Genomic DNA, 17,174 nt, shown 5'->3' on the forward strand with positions numbered 1-17,174 from the left:
CAATATTTTTAAGGTGGATTTGTTCTAGGTTTGAATTTTGAATTAAATAATAAATTTTTTGAATTGAAATAGTTTTTAAACTTCTGATTTCAACAATTTAAATGGATATTATTTAATAAAAAATAAAAAATTAAATAATATTATTAGAGAAAATATATATTTATTTTTAATTTAAATAATATGATGGATAACAATATTATATATATTACAAATTAAATATAGTTAATTGTTTTATATTTTAAAAATATTACACAATATTTGAAATATACTTATAAAAAAAAGACAAATATTATATAATATTTAAAATGCAAAGAGTATTATTTTTTATTATTCGTGGAAATATTACCTTTTTATTAAAAATATTTTATATTTTTTAGAATATGTTTGTTTTGCATTTGTTTTTAATGAATATTATATATATAGTATACAAAATCATATCAACTAAAAATTATTGAGTAAATATATGTTTGTTTATATAAAATGACAAATTTTTTTAGTTCGGCCATGATTTATTTATTTTATTTTTGATAAAATTATTCATAATTCTCTTGTGGTTTCGAAATTCGGCGTAAATCCTCAATTTACTCCCTTTATACTTTAAACAATGTAGCATGAAGATCTACCATGATTTTAAAACTTAGCGTAACTCCTCGCTTTATTTTAAAAAATTGCATGACGCTCTCTTGTACTTTAAAAAATATTGTATGAAACTCCTAGAAAATCATATTCTCATCACCCAAGAAAGTTTTCACGGTGATAAAAATTTATGCAACATTTTTTAAAGTATACAGGTGTCTTGCAACTTTTAAAGTACATTAATATTTTATGCTAAATTTTCAAATAATAAGGGAATTATGGACAATTTTATATTTATTTTTTAAAAATAATTATATATTATAATACAATTTTAAATTTATAATCAATAAATTTATAATTTTAATTTATATTTATTGATATTATATAATAATTATTTATATTAATATATTTTTTAATTATTTACTAATTTATTACTTTTAAAATTTTAAGAATTTAAACTCTTTCAAAAACCTTTGTAGGTGTCCTAAATAAAAAAATGAAAACAAAATAAAACGAAAAAGATAAAACTGTGGGTGAGAAATGGCGGGAGCCATTGGCGCCATTATTTTTATTTTATTTTTGAAGTAACAACTTCCCCCAATTTAATGGCCTCATTGAGTTCACCCCCCAAAAACTCTAGACCATCGATAACACTCAATTCGATTCCATCGGCGGCAAGATCACCTCGCTTGATCCGTTTTCTACCGCAGATAATGGCGCAATCGGTCGACCAAATCGCTGAATGCAACGACATTTCCGACCAAGTTTCGAAGCTCCAACAAAACGGCGTTTCGAAAGACAAGCCGAATGAAATCGCTCCATTTTTTAGGGTTAAGAAGCTCTCAGAGAAAGCTACACTGCCTTCCAGGGGGTCTCCACTTTCCGCTGGCTACGATCTCTCCAGGTTTGATTTGTTGGCACTCTTTTGGATTTGTTCTTATTCATTTTTCATTTCAGCGTCGTTTATCTGTTGCTTTCCATTTCTGTAGCGCAGCAGATGCTAAAGTGCCAGCTAGAGGCAAAGCTCTAATCCCCACCGATCTTAGCATCGCCATCCCCGAAGGAACTTACGCACGCGGTGGTAATCTTCTTATAATTGAAACATTACTTACTTTTGATTTCGTGTTCCAATTTCTGCTCAATCTTCGTAAGTAGAAAATTGCAAAAAACACAAGCAATATCATATACTCTAAAAACGATTGTAAAACTACAACACTAAATGTTAATCATTTGATGATTCTTTGTTTGTACTTTTGGTGTTGATTTTGGCAGCTCCAAGATCAGGTTTAGCTTTGAAACATTGTGTGGATGTGGGGGCAGGGGTGATTGATGCTGATTACAGAGGTCCGGTGAAGGTGATTCTGTTCAACCATTCGGATGTGGATTTTGAAGTGAAGATTGGGGACAGGATTGCCCAATTGATCATTCAGAAAATTGTGACTCCTGAGGTAATGGAGGTGGATGATCTTGATGCCACGGTTAGAGGAGACGGAGGGTTTGGATCTACCGGCAATTGAATGAACATATACGATGATGATCGATTGCTCGTGTTAGGGATGGCTTGTTCTACTTCTATGCAGCCTGCACTATATCATTTCGAATATTAGTTGATCTAATACAATATTGGGTGACATTTTGGATATATATGTTCCCCGGTCCTTTCGACGACATGTAAACTCTATGATTTGGTCGACCTCTATTCATTGGTCACTAGACGAACTAATATATGGTAGACAAGATCTAGGTGTATGAACGAGTTCATTTAACATAATAAATAATTTTTTAATTTATAATATATTATATAAATATTACTATTTTTATATTATATAATACTAATAAAAGTATTTTAAAATTTGTATATAAAAAATAAATGACAGTCTTTCAATAGGACAGACGAATTAGTTTTTTGTGTTTCCATACTGCTTGCTTTTTATGTTAAAGAATAATATATCAAAAGCACAAATAGAAATTTTATTAGATAGAGCTCGAAATAACCTTTATAAACAGTTGGCAATTGAATAAATTAGCAGCAGTGTATTGTGCATCTCATGAACCTCCTTCCCCAGGATAACTGCACTTATCATAACCTACACATTTGCAAACACTTATAAATATATATATATATATATAGATATGTAAAAATTATGGATATAATTTTATCTACTTAGTTAAGATTGACATGGAATATTTCTACTACTTACTGGGATTTGTGGAGGTGATGGTGGCGGACTGCGAGAAATCGCAGTTCCAGGGCTTCTTCTCAGATTTTTGGTAGAGCTGATTCATGGCGTACGTCGCATGAGACCTCACTGTGACCGGCTCGAAGCACGAGCCGCCTGGTTGGATTGCGGTGCAATCCACGCCGGGCTGCCCGCACGCGTAGTCGAGATTGGCTTGTAGCTGAGAATCGGAGACGCCGGTGGTTTTGGGGACACACCACCTGGCTAAGCCGTTGGTTGGATTTGGAGCAGCAGCTCGAGTGTTGTTTGAGGGAGGACCCTAATTTCATCACCACCAAACGGGATTTTTATTTTGAATAAAAATTATAGTACGATTTTTAATATAAATATAAATATATATACTTCCTCCAATTTTAACTCATAGTATCATTTTTATAATTTGTCTATCAGACTCCAAAATATTATTTTTTATTTTAGTAAAAGTAATTATACATCAATATCAAAGTACCTTAACTTTTACTTAATTTACAAATATATCATATATATATATATATATACAAAATATGAAATTTCTTACAAACTTCTATTAGTTAATAAAATATTTTATCCGTAAAAGTATCTATTTTTTCATTTTGATCTGTTCCATAACAAAGTATTCATTTCTTTTTAGTAAATGTACTATTTAACTAATATTACAAATACCCTTACAACTTCAAATATATTATACAAATACTATTACTTTTATATTACACAATACTAATAAAGTCATTTTAGTCTTTTCTACTTTATTTCTACTATATTCTAATATAATACTAATATTTCTAAAACTTGAAAAAAAAACAAATGAATACATAGTTACGGGATGAAGAGAGTACTATTATTTTTTAATTTACTACAAAACTTAAAAAAACTCATTTGGATGGAGACCGAGGGAGTACCATATTATAATATTATTTAAATTAAAATTAAAATTCTATTTTAAATTAATTTTAAACAAAAACTAATAGACCTTTATTATATTAGATGAAATACATTGAATTTGTTTGTTTTTTGGAAAAACTTCTCACATATCTCTCAAAAAATTAGTACTCCCATACATCTTAATAAAATATTTATTTATTTTGTACAATATTATATTTAACATTAAAAATATTATTATATTTTCTTCAAATGATACTGCATTTATACTCCATTATACAACATTAATATTTATGTTATCCATAATTAATTATCAATTTACTTTCATTCATATTTATATCATCTAGGGATCACAATAGAATATAGATGGACCCGAGACTTTACCCATTTGTATATTACTGTACCCAAGGCCCTATTCAAACCCGTATGTACTCGGATTATACCCATGTTGTACTCTCCGTACCCGCTAAATCCATAAAATTTTAAAAATCTCAACATAAATTTGACTCGATCAGACCTACCTAAGATATAGAAAATTATATAAAAATAATAAATACGTGTGATATATTAATTTTTTTTAAAAAACATGTAAAAAATTACAAAAGAACACACCATTAGTAACTATAAAGCAAATTACAATACTCTTATTTTTATATTTATATACAATTATATCATTAGCTTTTAGCAAAAATATTTTTCCACAATTAACTACTAATCAATTACTAGTAAAATATTGTCAAAAACAAATATTCATATCAGAATTAGACAAAAAAAAAAAAAAAGTAATAAAAAAAATAATAAAAACATTATCAACCAAACCCATAAATAGAACTTTTTAAAAAAGAATAAATAATAAGCCAATATACTCCTCCGTCTAGAAAATTTCTAAAACTTTATTAATTTTGAATATATTTAATAAATAAAATTTAATTAAATTAAATTTCTAATGTATTATTTGTAATCATTCAAATCTTTTTATTTTTATTTCTCCTAAATAAATATATATTTTATCTATACTTAATTTTCAATTTTTATAATACTAATTTATATTAATAATAATAAATATATAGTTTTATTTATTTATAATTTTTTTTATCTACAAATAAATTTATATTATATATATTTTATTAAAATACAATACATAAAATATTTAAAGACATTTTAAATTAATTATATATTAATTTTTATTTTATTATCAACAATATTATTTATATAAAAAAATAATTTATTATCATTGATTTATTAAGCTTTATCTGTTAAGTGAAATAGTTGAAAAATATTTTATATAGATACAAAATAATTGTGTAAATAATATAAAAAATAAATCTATATACTCTCCCTCCGATGTAAGGTGCATTTGCTTTTTGCAGTAAATTTTTAATATTAATATTATATTGAATTACAATAAAAAAGATAAAAATACCTTATTAGTATGGTGTAATGTAAAAATAATGATATTTGTATAATATATTATAAATTGAAAGGGTATTTATTATGTTAGTTAGATAGTAAAATTAGAAAATGATAATCTTATTTTGAGACATACGAAAATAAAAAAAATGAAAAAATTTCGAAAAAGAAGTAATATATATATTTAAAAAAAATATGTTTAGGAATACATGATTTCCATAAAAAAACACACCCTTATATTTTCATTATTATGTTCAATTTAGTTAAAATAAATAACATTTTAATTATAATTAAAAATAGCATAAAAATAATTTATTTTATTTTATTTTCTAGTATAAAAATTAAAAAAAATTAAATAATTATTTTGTATTATATGTATTCGTGAGTAAACCGCGAGAGTAATACTTAAACACAAATACATCCTTCAAACGGATAAATATTTTTTAAGAGAAAATTATATTTTATACTTAATTTTTATATTAAAAAATGATGATTGCGTTGAAAAATTAGCTGGAATCTAACTAACCTGGGAGGCTGTCGTCTTGGACAATCCAGCGTCATAAATCATGGTCAAATCGGGCTTGAATAGCCCAAACGATCTCTCCGAACTCGGGCCGGGCTTCTGATCCTCGTCGTACAGCGCAAACAAATACGTATCCACAGATTTCCCAGGCATCAATGGCGTCCCCGCCATCGACCTCAGATGGGCAACCAGGTTCCCGTTGTAAGCCCGTGCATTCTCCAGGCCCGGCCCGACTTCATTCCCGTCCCCCTTGTACGGCCACCCTGTCTCCGCCACCACGATCTCCACGCCTTTGAACCCCATCGAATCCAGCGCAGATCTAACCGCATCCACCTCCAGAAATCAATAATTTACCAGAATTTAACGAAAAGTTCTCTATCGATTTCGATCTCTGAAACAAAATTGCAAAAAAAAAAAATCGTGAAAAATTGAAGATATCGAATCGAACAGGACTGACCTGAGCGTCAAACATGTTGGTGTATTTGATTCCGGATCCCGAATCGACCCGACCCGGATTCGGCTGGAACAGGCAGAAGGATAGGGTCTCCGGTCTCGGGTCGCTCCGGTAGGCGAAATACGGGTACGGGTTGATTGCGAAGGGCGAGTCGGTGGCGTTGTTGAATTCTAGAAGGTTCTTCAGCAAGTCCTTGACGTCGGGATCGAAGCTGCCGGACGAAGGCGGATCCGACTGCCGGAGAACCGCCATGGAATGGACGGTGGAGACCTTGATTTTCCCCAAATTGGCGGAGTCAAGGGCGTTCTGGAGATTTCGCATCGCCGGGAGCAGCTGTTGCATCAGGCCGCGGTCGTTGTACGACATCACCTCGTTTCCGACGTTGATGAGGCCGATTTTGCTCGCCGGATGGAAGGGGACGACGTTTCCGGCGATCCAGTTGCTGGCGGCGTTCGGATCCGCCGCCATGGCAGGGATGTCGGAGTTGGAGACTCCGACTGTGATCTCGATTCCGGTGTTCGCTAGGGCTTTGATTACTCCAGGATCCGTACCGTAGAGACGAACCTTCTCGATTGAAGTGGATTGGAGGAGCTTCGCGGTGGTTTCCGGCGGCGGGAGGTTGTCGGCGACCTGGCCGTAGTTCACTCCGATGAACGGCTGCGATTCTGGACAGCCAAACAAATTAAAAAATGAAAAAAGTGAAAAAATTCAAATTCCAGTTAGGGCTAATAATTGAGAACTTACTGGAGAGTGTAGAGAAAGTGAAGAGTGCAGCACAGAGAACCGCCATTGATGAATAGCTTAAGGTCGCCATGGATTGGAGGAAGCAACTGAAAATCTTCTTAATTCAGGTGGATTCAATTGAGGAAAAGGAATGGAATCGAAGGGATGAGAGAAGGAAGGAAAGCATGAGGCTGGAGAAATAGGAGTGAGCATAATAACTAACGTGGGGAGAGTATCTGTAATTCGCTCACTGGAGACGACGAAGGGTATAATAGGAACTTCACGTGTACTTGGGAGTTGAGACCGTCGGTGAGTGAACACAATTAAAATTGATATGCATGTAGCCGTTGAAATATATTTTGTAGTATTATAGTTATGAATGAAATTGACGTTTTAAATGTTGGTTATTGAACGGCGTGTTTGTTGGGATCTTGAATCATATTTTTGATTATATTGAATTATTAAATATATATTGTAAAAATTCATCCGCCTCTAAAAGTTTGCGTTATTTTATTTATATTAAAAAAAAAAAAATTAATATTCAAATATCAACATTAAAAAAATAAATAAGACCCTTAAAGTTACTATATTAATTTATGTCAGCATATTTTATTAGTTTATGTCAGCATATTTTATTGGATAATTGCTAAATTTATGCCCATTATATTTTTAATAAACAGTTTTTTTTTTTTTTAATAAAATAATTAAACTTTTAATCAATTCTTACGTTATAATTAAACAGTTTTAATAATCTTTGTGTTCAATTAAAATTACGTTATTTTTTCTGGGCAAAAAGAGTAAAATTTACACACATGGAACTACAACGTAGAAATTTTTAAAAAGCTGCTGTGTAATGCGTATCGTTGAGAAATTCCCCGCCTTAGCTACTAAGAAATAACTTATTTAAAAGAAATTATAATAATAATAAATGAAGAGAAAAGATGTAACATATTCCCTCCCTCTCATCTCTTTTGGCCGGCTACGAGATACAAATAATTATATATTATACTACCTCCGTTCCACATTCCTTATTTACGGTATTTTAGTAGATAATTAAGAATATATTAGTAAAAATAATCATCTTATAATATAAATAATTATAAATTAAAATTAAGATAACTAGTTACTTTAATTATTTTTTTAAAAAAAATTTAAAAAAATTTAAAATGAGATTAAAATGTATAATTTCAAAAAAGAAAAGTGATATGTGGTATGTGGGACGGACAGAAACGACATCGTGGACATAGTATGTGGGACGGATGGAGCAATATTTAAAATATAATAAAAATATATAATTTTTAAAAATATATATATAACAAAAAATATGGACTGAATTAAAATAGTAGTTGAAAAAACAAAAAAAAATGGAACAGAAGCAGTAAAAAGGAATAGCTTTCCCACAAATATTCATTAATAGCTGAAAGTAATGAAAATGAAGATCCAAAACATGGGGAGCTGGGGGACGACGAAATGAAGTACTCAAAAACAAACATCTCTCCAACCACAACTCACAGAACTTAGGGATGCCAATGGATAGGGTACAGTCGGGAATAGAAATTAAAATAGAAAAAAATAATAAAATTTATTATTTTAATTAATAGGGTCCAGGTCTGGGTTGGATAGGATCTGCTATTAAACCCCGGACCTCACCCGACTCTCAAAAATTTATTAAAGATCCGAACCATACCTGACCCAATACTCAAATAATTAGACCCGATCCTAAATAAATGGAGAGGGTCCAGGTCGGATCTACCCCTACCATTGCCATCCCTAACAAAACCAGAGACACCCAAATTTCAGCTGGGTGACCAAAGGAAGAGGGGTTGGGGGCCAAGGATCCCCTGCCCTCAACAACAAATTCATAATGCCGAACCCAGGAGCAGTTTCATATTTCAATCATCAATATAAAAATTCAGAATAATTAATTAATTACTAATATCCCAAATACCATTTAAAATTTTACATCTATCACCTATTTTCAATTAAATTTTTTTCTTCCTAGTATGAACAAACAAAACCTAAAGATTTCATCAAAAGGATTCCCATATTTCTGGTTCTATACGGTAAAAGATTTCACTGCTTCTAACAGATACAAAGGGCTGTGTCTTACGTTAGACAAATAGACATAACAAACCTCAAAAAGCAGACCTAAATTTCAGGGGAAGAGGAGAATCAAGCGAATGTAAAGTTCAGGTTTAGAGGTACCTGCGGAAAGATGAACTACTGCTTGCCAGAAATGGATACCCCATTTCTCAGGCGGCATCTTGCTGATCATCAAATGAGGCTGCGAGGTATTCGGCGAGGCTAGGCTGTGGAATTGAAATCTTTGAAGATTCAGGAGAAACTTTGGCTCTCTTCATGCTGATGGATTCCGGAAGCCATGATTGTTTGTTAGTCTGATCATCGACACCCTTCCAAATACAGGGAGTCAACATCTTCCATGGATCTTCCACCATCTGCTTACTGTAGTACAAATCAGGCCGTAGCTCAGCTGAAATTGGCTCATGTGAACTAGCTCCTCTCCTCCCACTTGGTCCCGTGCCTCGACCCCTGCCTCTTCCTGAATCATGAGGCTGGCTGCGCCCCCGTTCTGACCAATAATGGGGATTACTGTTGTTCCACTGACCTCTACCCCTGCCTCTGCTGTAAATAGGGCCGGCGAAGTTATTGCCTCCTCCGGACAAATTGGGGGGAGGGCGATAGTTGAATGTACCACCGGATCCTCCCCAAGCATGTGGCGGATTCCCTGGGGGTCTACCAAATCGTCCCATCAGACTTGTGGGAGGGGGAGGGCCCTGATTGAAATGTGTTGCTGGTGCTTGGTACATCCCTGGGGGTCTACCAAATCCTTCCATCGGACTTCTAGGAGGGGGAGGGCCCTGATTGAAATGTGTTGCTGGGGCTTGGTACATTCTCTGACTTGGAGAGTTCTGAGGTGGATATCGATGAACCAGGGGACTAGGACTAGGACTAGGAGTCATACTTTGATATGCAGCTCCTGTAAAACCCGTACAATTCGTTATCTATAGAAAAAGTTTGGCACATAAATAATCTGGTCGAGCGTTTATGAATTTGAACTGATCACAGATAGAAATAGTTCAATGACCTAAATAAACCAGAGCCAAGAAAATTGCTGCATTTTAGACAATAATTTGAAAGAATAGCTATCTATAATTAGCTTCAATAATTACAAAGAATATTATTCAGCTAAAGGAGCATTTCCTATACCAATAATATTTTACAGAATAAGAGACAGTATTAGACCAGTAATAACACAAGATACAGTACTTACTTGGAGGTAAGTTGTGATTACTCCTACTTCCAGAGAATGCAGACATTGGGTCTGTGTAATAATCAAATCTTGGATAATTGTGGGTAGAAATGGTTTCGCTGCTTTCGATTAAGGGATTTGAAAGGCCAGAGAATGGTAATCCAGAACCACCTAGGGCCTCATCAACTCCTGCTTGGGCAGCTTCCATCCGCATTGCCTTCAGCCTTTCCCTTCTTTTCTCGGACTCCTCCATTCCCGCAACTAAATTTTTTAACAGAAATCAGATCCAAGAGATAAACAATTCCATCAAATTCCATCAGAACACTCGTCTGGAAAGTTCGAACCGGAACGGCAAATCACGATACAATTTCAATAACAGAGTTAATGTTATAACTATGAATTGCTGCAACTCGGCTCACTCATATTAAACAATTTATACAAAATGTTTTCTGAAACGGATTAAAAAAAAAAAAAACGAAGAAGAAGCCGCGATCACTATCGAATCATGAGTTCGAGTTCAAAACAACAAAACATTGACCACGTCAAAATTGCTGCAAATGCTCGTAATGAGGAAAGGGGTGAACTTACAATTATCACCGACAATAGATCGCACTGTAGGAGACGAACCCAGGTGAAGATGAAGATTAGGGTTTGATATTTACGTTGAAGACGTTCGATCCACTCCGAATACTATACCACCGTGGAGACCAATGAACCGCCGCTAGACTAGCCCAACCGGTTTCGAACCGCCGGTTTTCAGTTAAACCGGTTGTACAGAATATATTTTGTTTTGAAAAAAATAAAATACAGGAACCTCACCTGCTCCGCTGCTGGTCTGCTCACGTGGTTCGGTGAAGTCGCGAAGAAGAAGATGGAAGAAAGGAAACGGTGAAGAAGAAGAAGGAAATCAAAATACCTACAGTTGGAACCGTTGTCGTCGCGTGCTCCGGTTGGAATTTTCAGAAATTAGAAATGTTGGGGTGCAAGCGCTCGATTCATTTCGACCTTTAGATCTTACTAGATCCAACGGTTAATAAACGAACTCAATAGTCTAGTAACTGGGCCGGGTTCGGGTCAAACTTTATCTATGTATTTATTATACTACTAGTATTTTATTTATCATCATTTTACTCTAAATTCATATGTTGCAATAACTTTTATATTTGAATTGATAATTTTAGTTTATTACAAGGTAAAATTTTTTGCATTAAAACAATTATCTTGTAGGTAATAGTTATTTTTGTATTGGTTCAACTTATATACTTCAAGGATTGTGTTACAATAAGGAATTATTTTACTAAGAAATACATAGATTATTGACAAAAAACATTATAATAAAATGATTCAGCCTACATAGTTCAATATATAATCTATCCTTCAAACAACAAATATAATTCTATCACTATGATAGATCTGTTTATAGATGTTTTCAAAAGCCATATAAAACTAAAGAAACACAACAGCCAAATGCTACAAAGCAAAATCAAGCCCAGCAACAAAACAAGAATAGCCTTAAGCAAAATTAGTATGTATGTATTATGCTTGCAAGACAAAATTTACCAGAACAACCGGCATAAATTCTTCTAAGCAACAGGTGTTACCGTGCAGTTTTATGACGGCGCTCTTTTCTGAAACGTGATTGTTCAGGATCAAATCCACCTTCCTTTGCACCATAGACTGCCCACTGGGGAGTTGGGGCCATGTAATCTTGACTGGTGAAGCTCTCCCCGGCTGAAACCTATCGTAGAAAAAAAAAAGAGTTCATAATTCAGAGAGAGAATTCAATGTGTTGATTGGTAAGACATGGGCAGGTTGCTTACCAGGTCGTGGAACTTTTCGTAGTCTATCCAAGTGTGCCATTGGCCATTGATTTTAAATCTATCGACTTTAGCCAGAAGAACACAGCACGAGTGTTCGTGTTCGCAGGCGACCTCATATGCTCCATTGCTCTTTCGAGCCAGGGCTTCTGAGAACTCTTTCACATCTGAATGCCAGGGAACATTCTCCATTGTTAATTTTGAAGTTGCTGACCTGCAAGAGAGATATAGATGTTGTTTAGGCACTGGATTAGTATATGGCACACCCAGTGAAAACAGGTTGAAGGACCATCTTACGATCCACAATATGTCACTCCCTTGATTTCGATAAAATCAGGATTCCCAACTTCGAACAAGGTAGAATAGGCATCTAACTCTTCTACATTCCATCCTTTAACAAGCGTCAACCTATAAACAGTTCGCTGTTGCTTATCCCTTAGGGCTTTCAAGGACTCCTGTTATTAAATTGGCATTAATCAATTTAGAATACGCGAGGACAAAGAATTACGTTAGAATTGAATGCATAAAGCCAGATAAACAAGATCAAGAATAAGTTTAATGTAAGTCACAAATCCTTGTGCTCACGAATATGATTGTACTACCTAAATAAGATCATATTTTTTCATGGTATATTGAGATTATACATATCCTGAAGAACTTCCTTCACTATCGCTGCAATGAAAGGTCAGACGAGACCAGAATAAAAGGGCGAGATGAAGGGAGCATGGACTTTGTGCTTGATCATGCATATATATGATGTATAATCTCAAATTATATTGTCTAAAAGATCAGTAAATCATCAAGGAAACTCCTAATCATTGATAAACATCAAGATAGAAGTCTTCATACCAAATGAATCAAAATAATACCCACAGGAAGAAGCAGCATAAAATTACTTCATGTTTCAGGCTAAGTTTGGTCACATCGATCTTTTTCCTATTATTACGTTTAATTTTAGGAGAGATCCCTTTGTGCATATTTTTATTTATATTCCTAGAGAATAGACAAAGAGAAATCAGAAATAATAAGAGATCTGATCAAAATCTTGCTTCTAAGGTCCATCTCAAAATAGGTTTGACAGTCCAAGAAACACATTATAGAAGTCTTCAACTAGTATAGTTCAAATTTAATGAAAGAAGCTTACAAGAAATCTCTCCCAGAAGTCACCAAACAGTGGTCTATCAATGGCCTTCAAGCTATCCTTCGTTGCAGCATCTACGCTCACATACAACTGTGTGTTCAAATACAATGTTAAACTTCATTTAGCATATTCAATATTTTTCAGAGTACGTCATTTATAAGAGGCAACGAAAAAAATAAATAAATAAATTAATTAAAATAAAGTAAATCTACCTGTGTGATTGGTTTTAGCATCTTAATTTTTTCAGGGAACTGTGCATTTGTCACAAGAAAAGTTGAGATTCGCCTCCGGTGTAGCTCATCCACAAGAGAGTTGATTTCCGGATACATGATAGGTTCACCAACAAGTGACAATGCACAATGTCTAGGAGAGAGACCCTCTGATAAACGCTCTGCCTTTACCCCTGGGGTCATTTAAGATTCAAAAGTCCAGTCAATGTAGAATCACAAAAGAAAGTAAACAATACAACGAATTAGTAGCAGTCCATGGAACCAGAGTGAAGGTTGGATATGATTTCTTGTAAGAACAGAGTAGGGTTACATGGACAATATATAGAGTGAACGTTTTTAGAACTACTACTATTCACAACTGAAAGGCACAAATCATATAGCAAAAACAAAGTTATGCACAGAAAATAAATAAATAAATAAATAAAATAATAAAAGCACTTGCTATGATGAGTCAATAAGTTCCACCAATTTAACTATGAAAAGCATCTTTAATATTTTTCTTTTCCTGAAATTCTATTAATCCCACTCGGTTATTCTCAAAACAAATCTAATGGATCATGCGGCCATCCTTATCCTAAAAAGTGGATCCAACAAGATTCTTTTGTGGGTAAAAGACATTATTTCTACCTAAAGTGTTCTTCTATAAACCAAGTAATACTTCCATTCATTTTATCCTACGCTAGCTTGAGAGCAGTGGATGCAAGTAGCCTACTCTAACTATCCTTTGCCAATGTGATTAGCAGCTCGAGATGCATAAACAACTAAGGGTGATAGAACTTATCAAACATACCTGGAACTCCTTTCATCTGTCGTATCATCTTCGTGTGCAGATTGATGGCAGTTTCAACAATTTCCAATGGATCGTCCATCTTCCATCGCCAACTTTTCCCAACAGGGTTTGTATGGTGTCTCCAACAAAACACACATTTGTTTGCACATGCTAAACTGGGGGTAGCCTCCATGCACCTAGATAAATGTTGCAAATGCAGAAGCATCATGAGAATCAGTCATTCAAAATGGATACAAAATGCACTAAAGCAGCTGTTATCTTATACACACAGCTTCGCTATAATCAATTAAAACAAGAACCATAATTCATAAAGCTTTGGTTATCCGGAGCTCTAGCAAGTAATGGATCTTTGACATAGCTTTAAGTTTACAGATGATAAATAGGTATAAATATGTCCAATAATATATACAAATACTCCCCAGCATAAATCCCCCAAATTTAAAGACCACAAGTTCACAACTACATCATCCATATAACATAAAGAAGAACAATACCTGTGACTTTCGATACCATAAAATGAGTGCTTATAACAACCTCCACGACCTCTAAGCTGAGACTTGGTCCATCTACAGATTTTAACGCCACTGTGAGAGCCAATAATTTTATACCCCTGCAAGAACACCAGCATGTTCAGGAAAACAGCCTAGAAAAATATAATTAAGAATTATGCTGCCAAGGGCTAAGCAGAAAGTCAGGATAGCAAAACACAAGATTTCTCTCGCAATGGAAAGAAAAATGATTAAGTTGAAAGGAAAATTACAGGCACAGGTTGAGACTGGCAATCTATATGAATCAAGATAGCACAAGCTCCGAAGAAAAAATTCAATGTATCAGATTCAGATATAATACAAGCAGAACTTAAACTCAGCTAGCTGCTCATACCTCAGAAACTTTTAAAAATGATGTAATATCATCAATGTCAAAGGAAAAATCAGATTTCCAACATAGATTATCCCTTAGATGTTAAAACCCTACATAATCTATATGTGCAACTAAGCAAAACAGAAACATTAGCATGAAAAACTGAAGAAACTTGGAAAATAACTGCAATACAAACATCCAATATTCTTGTTTAGTTATCTAACCTGCTTCTCTAAATTAGCTCGAATCACTGGGTTCACCATTTCCTTCTCCCCATTCACAACCTCTCCATTCGACCTACCACTAGCCTTAGATGCCACTGTTGATCTTCTTGATGGCCCATTTCCAGCAATGTCTTCCAGATCAACAATTTCAGATTCACCCCCATTCACATCATCATCATCTTCATCATCATCACTTTCTTCTTCACTAAACTCACTCCCATCTTCACATTCATTCTCAAACCCATTGGAATGTCCATTCTGGCCTGAATTTTCCATCAAAACCTGCACAAGTCTGTTACTCCACCGATCAAAAATCTCATCAACTTTCCCCTCATCCACATCCCCTTCCCCCAACTCCATCAGTGCCTCCCCTCCAAGCTTCCGCAATCTCGCCGCCACATCTCTGGCCACGGCATTATACGTCTCACCATAACTTCCGCTCCCCACACCAAAAACTGCATACCTACATCCCTTCAGAGCAAGCGCTCCAACCCTGAAGTCATCGACGCTCTCCGCTAACCAATTCACCAAAAAACTCCCGTTCTCAGGAGGTCCTCCGTTTTCCCAAGTGGAAGCAACGATCAAAACAAGACTCTCCTTACACAGATCCTCAGGCTCGTAGTCCTTGGGATCGACGAGATCAATAGGTAGATAGTTCCGGATTAGGAGCGCGTGGAGACGCCGCGCTAGGTCTTTGGAAGTGTTTGTCTGCGATAAGAAGAAGATTTTGCCTCTTTCAATTGAACCATCCTTGCGGCTGTCGACGCCGCCAATTCCTAGGTTTTCGTGGAGGAGCGAGAGGAGGCGGCGGTAGCGGTGGCGAGACTTGTAAAAGAAGTACAGCGTAGCTGTGGCGGTGAGGAGGGTAACGAGAGCGGGGCGAGAAGGACGCGTTGACAACGACATGATCGGAAATAGGTCGGCAGTCCAGCCGGCGGCGTTTCAAGAATTAACAGAAAATCGCCGGCGGCATGGCTGAGACAGATCAGAGGTTTTTGAACCTTCGAAACAACGGCGGCGAAGGGTTGGTGTTTTTATTTCATGTTACTGTTGATTTTGTTGAAAATACTTCTAAATAAAAATAATAATTATGAAAAAGAAAAATCTTTATAAAGTTTGAGAATTTTTAAAATAATATTTAATGTAATTATAAAATATAAAAAATATAAAATTTGTAAAAAAGAATACTATGAACATTATAATTTATAAGTTTAAGCTGAATCCTCGTCTAATTTGTATCATCCGAATTTGTGTTTTTTTTTTTTACCTTATACTTATTTTTATTTTTTATTTTATTATAAAAAGTAAAAAAAAAAAAAAAAAAACATCCTTATTAATATTGGTGGCTAAATATTTGAGTACATTTTTAAGTAATAGGGTGAATATATTTTTTAAATTGAATGTTAAAAATAATTAAATATATAAAAATTGTTTGAAGGTATATTACAAAATAATAATTAATATACAATGCTGACTCATTAAGTTAATATTGTACTAATTTGTCTGGCACATCGTATAATTTCACACAATATATGATATAGAGTCAATCAATCATGTTTTATATTAACATAATTAATATTTTCTTTATCCACCTCTAAATTTATAGTATAATTTTTGTATAAATGTCATTATGTTAATATTATAAGATATTAATAGAAGTATTTTTGTTATTTTCTTTTAATTTGTATTATGTTTTGATATAATAATTAATATTAAATCAACGCACAAAAAAAAATAAATGTAATCGTTGGAACTGGACGCATGTAGTATATTGATTGTCTTTCTATTTATATGTCTATATTTTTGTTGTGCGATATTATTACTACTTTGAATTTAACAATAATCCATTATATGTTTAAATATATACTTCCTCCGGTCCATTTCAAATGGGTCATTTAGAATTTTGTAATAAATTAAGAAATAATAGTATTTTATTAGTCAGTGAAAGTGGGTAAAAAATTTTGACATTTTTGTCATTTTAACTTTAATATATAAAATAATTGTATATATAATGGTATATTTGTAATTTAAATAAAAATTATAAATATTTTAGTAT

General features: G+C 33.7%; 4 protein-coding genes across 6 annotated transcripts; 1 reads left to right on the top strand and 3 right to left on the bottom strand.

The window, feature by feature from the left end:
• The first annotated feature begins 1,167 nt into the window (after window positions 1-1,167).
• LOC127257417 (deoxyuridine 5'-triphosphate nucleotidohydrolase) lies at window positions 1,168-2,093 on the top strand. The gene is made up of 3 exons (XM_051283823.1): window positions 1,168-1,480; window positions 1,566-1,657; window positions 1,849-2,093. The coding sequence occupies exons 1-3, from the start codon at window positions 1,182-1,184 to the stop codon at window positions 2,091-2,093; spliced, it is 636 nt and encodes a 211-aa protein (XP_051139780.1). The 5' UTR covers window positions 1,168-1,181.
• LOC127257416 (glucan endo-1,3-beta-glucosidase 7-like) lies at window positions 1,736-7,111 on the bottom strand. 3 transcript variants are annotated; one of them, XR_007839981.1, is made up of 6 exons: window positions 6,806-7,111; window positions 6,065-6,726; window positions 5,611-5,940; window positions 2,778-3,075; window positions 2,572-2,663; window positions 1,736-2,162 (listed from the first exon to the last, which is right to left on the bottom strand). XR_007839981.1 is itself a non-coding variant. In XM_051283822.1 (5 exons), the coding sequence occupies exons 1-5, from the start codon at window positions 6,873-6,875 to the stop codon at window positions 2,623-2,625; spliced, it is 1,401 nt and encodes a 466-aa protein (XP_051139779.1). In that variant the 5' UTR covers window positions 6,876-7,110; the 3' UTR covers window positions 2,410-2,622. The 3 variants fall into 3 exon arrangements, 1 of the variants encoding a protein (XP_051139779.1); XR_007839980.1 differs by having other exon boundaries at window positions 1,736-2,157; window positions 6,806-7,110; XM_051283822.1 differs by lacking the exon at window positions 1,736-2,162 and having other exon boundaries at window positions 2,410-2,663; window positions 6,806-7,110.
• A 1,131-nt stretch (window positions 7,112-8,242) lies between these two features.
• Window positions 8,243-11,128, bottom strand: LOC127257085 (protein SICKLE). The gene is made up of 4 exons (XM_051283378.1): window positions 10,875-11,128; window positions 10,644-10,745; window positions 10,077-10,316; window positions 8,243-9,782 (listed from the first exon to the last, which is right to left on the bottom strand). The coding sequence occupies exons 3-4, from the start codon at window positions 10,306-10,308 to the stop codon at window positions 9,037-9,039; spliced, it is 978 nt and encodes a 325-aa protein (XP_051139335.1). The 5' UTR covers window positions 10,309-10,316; window positions 10,644-10,745; window positions 10,875-11,128; the 3' UTR covers window positions 8,243-9,036.
• Window positions 11,129-11,449: 321 nt separating this feature from the next.
• Window positions 11,450-16,168, bottom strand: LOC127257084 (S-adenosyl-L-methionine-dependent tRNA 4-demethylwyosine synthase). The gene is made up of 8 exons (XM_051283377.1): window positions 15,119-16,168; window positions 14,528-14,643; window positions 14,034-14,209; window positions 13,226-13,416; window positions 13,017-13,103; window positions 12,170-12,327; window positions 11,876-12,086; window positions 11,450-11,793 (listed from the first exon to the last, which is right to left on the bottom strand). The coding sequence occupies exons 1-8, from the start codon at window positions 16,022-16,024 to the stop codon at window positions 11,653-11,655; spliced, it is 1,986 nt and encodes a 661-aa protein (XP_051139334.1). The 5' UTR covers window positions 16,025-16,168; the 3' UTR covers window positions 11,450-11,652.
• Between the last annotated feature and the right edge of the window lie 1,006 nt (window positions 16,169-17,174).

This window comes from Andrographis paniculata, unplaced genomic scaffold (genome assembly GCF_009805555.1).
Source record: "Andrographis paniculata isolate CXL003 unplaced genomic scaffold, ASM980555v1 Contig57END, whole genome shotgun sequence".
Classification (NCBI taxonomy): domain Eukaryota; kingdom Viridiplantae; phylum Streptophyta; class Magnoliopsida; order Lamiales; family Acanthaceae; genus Andrographis; species Andrographis paniculata.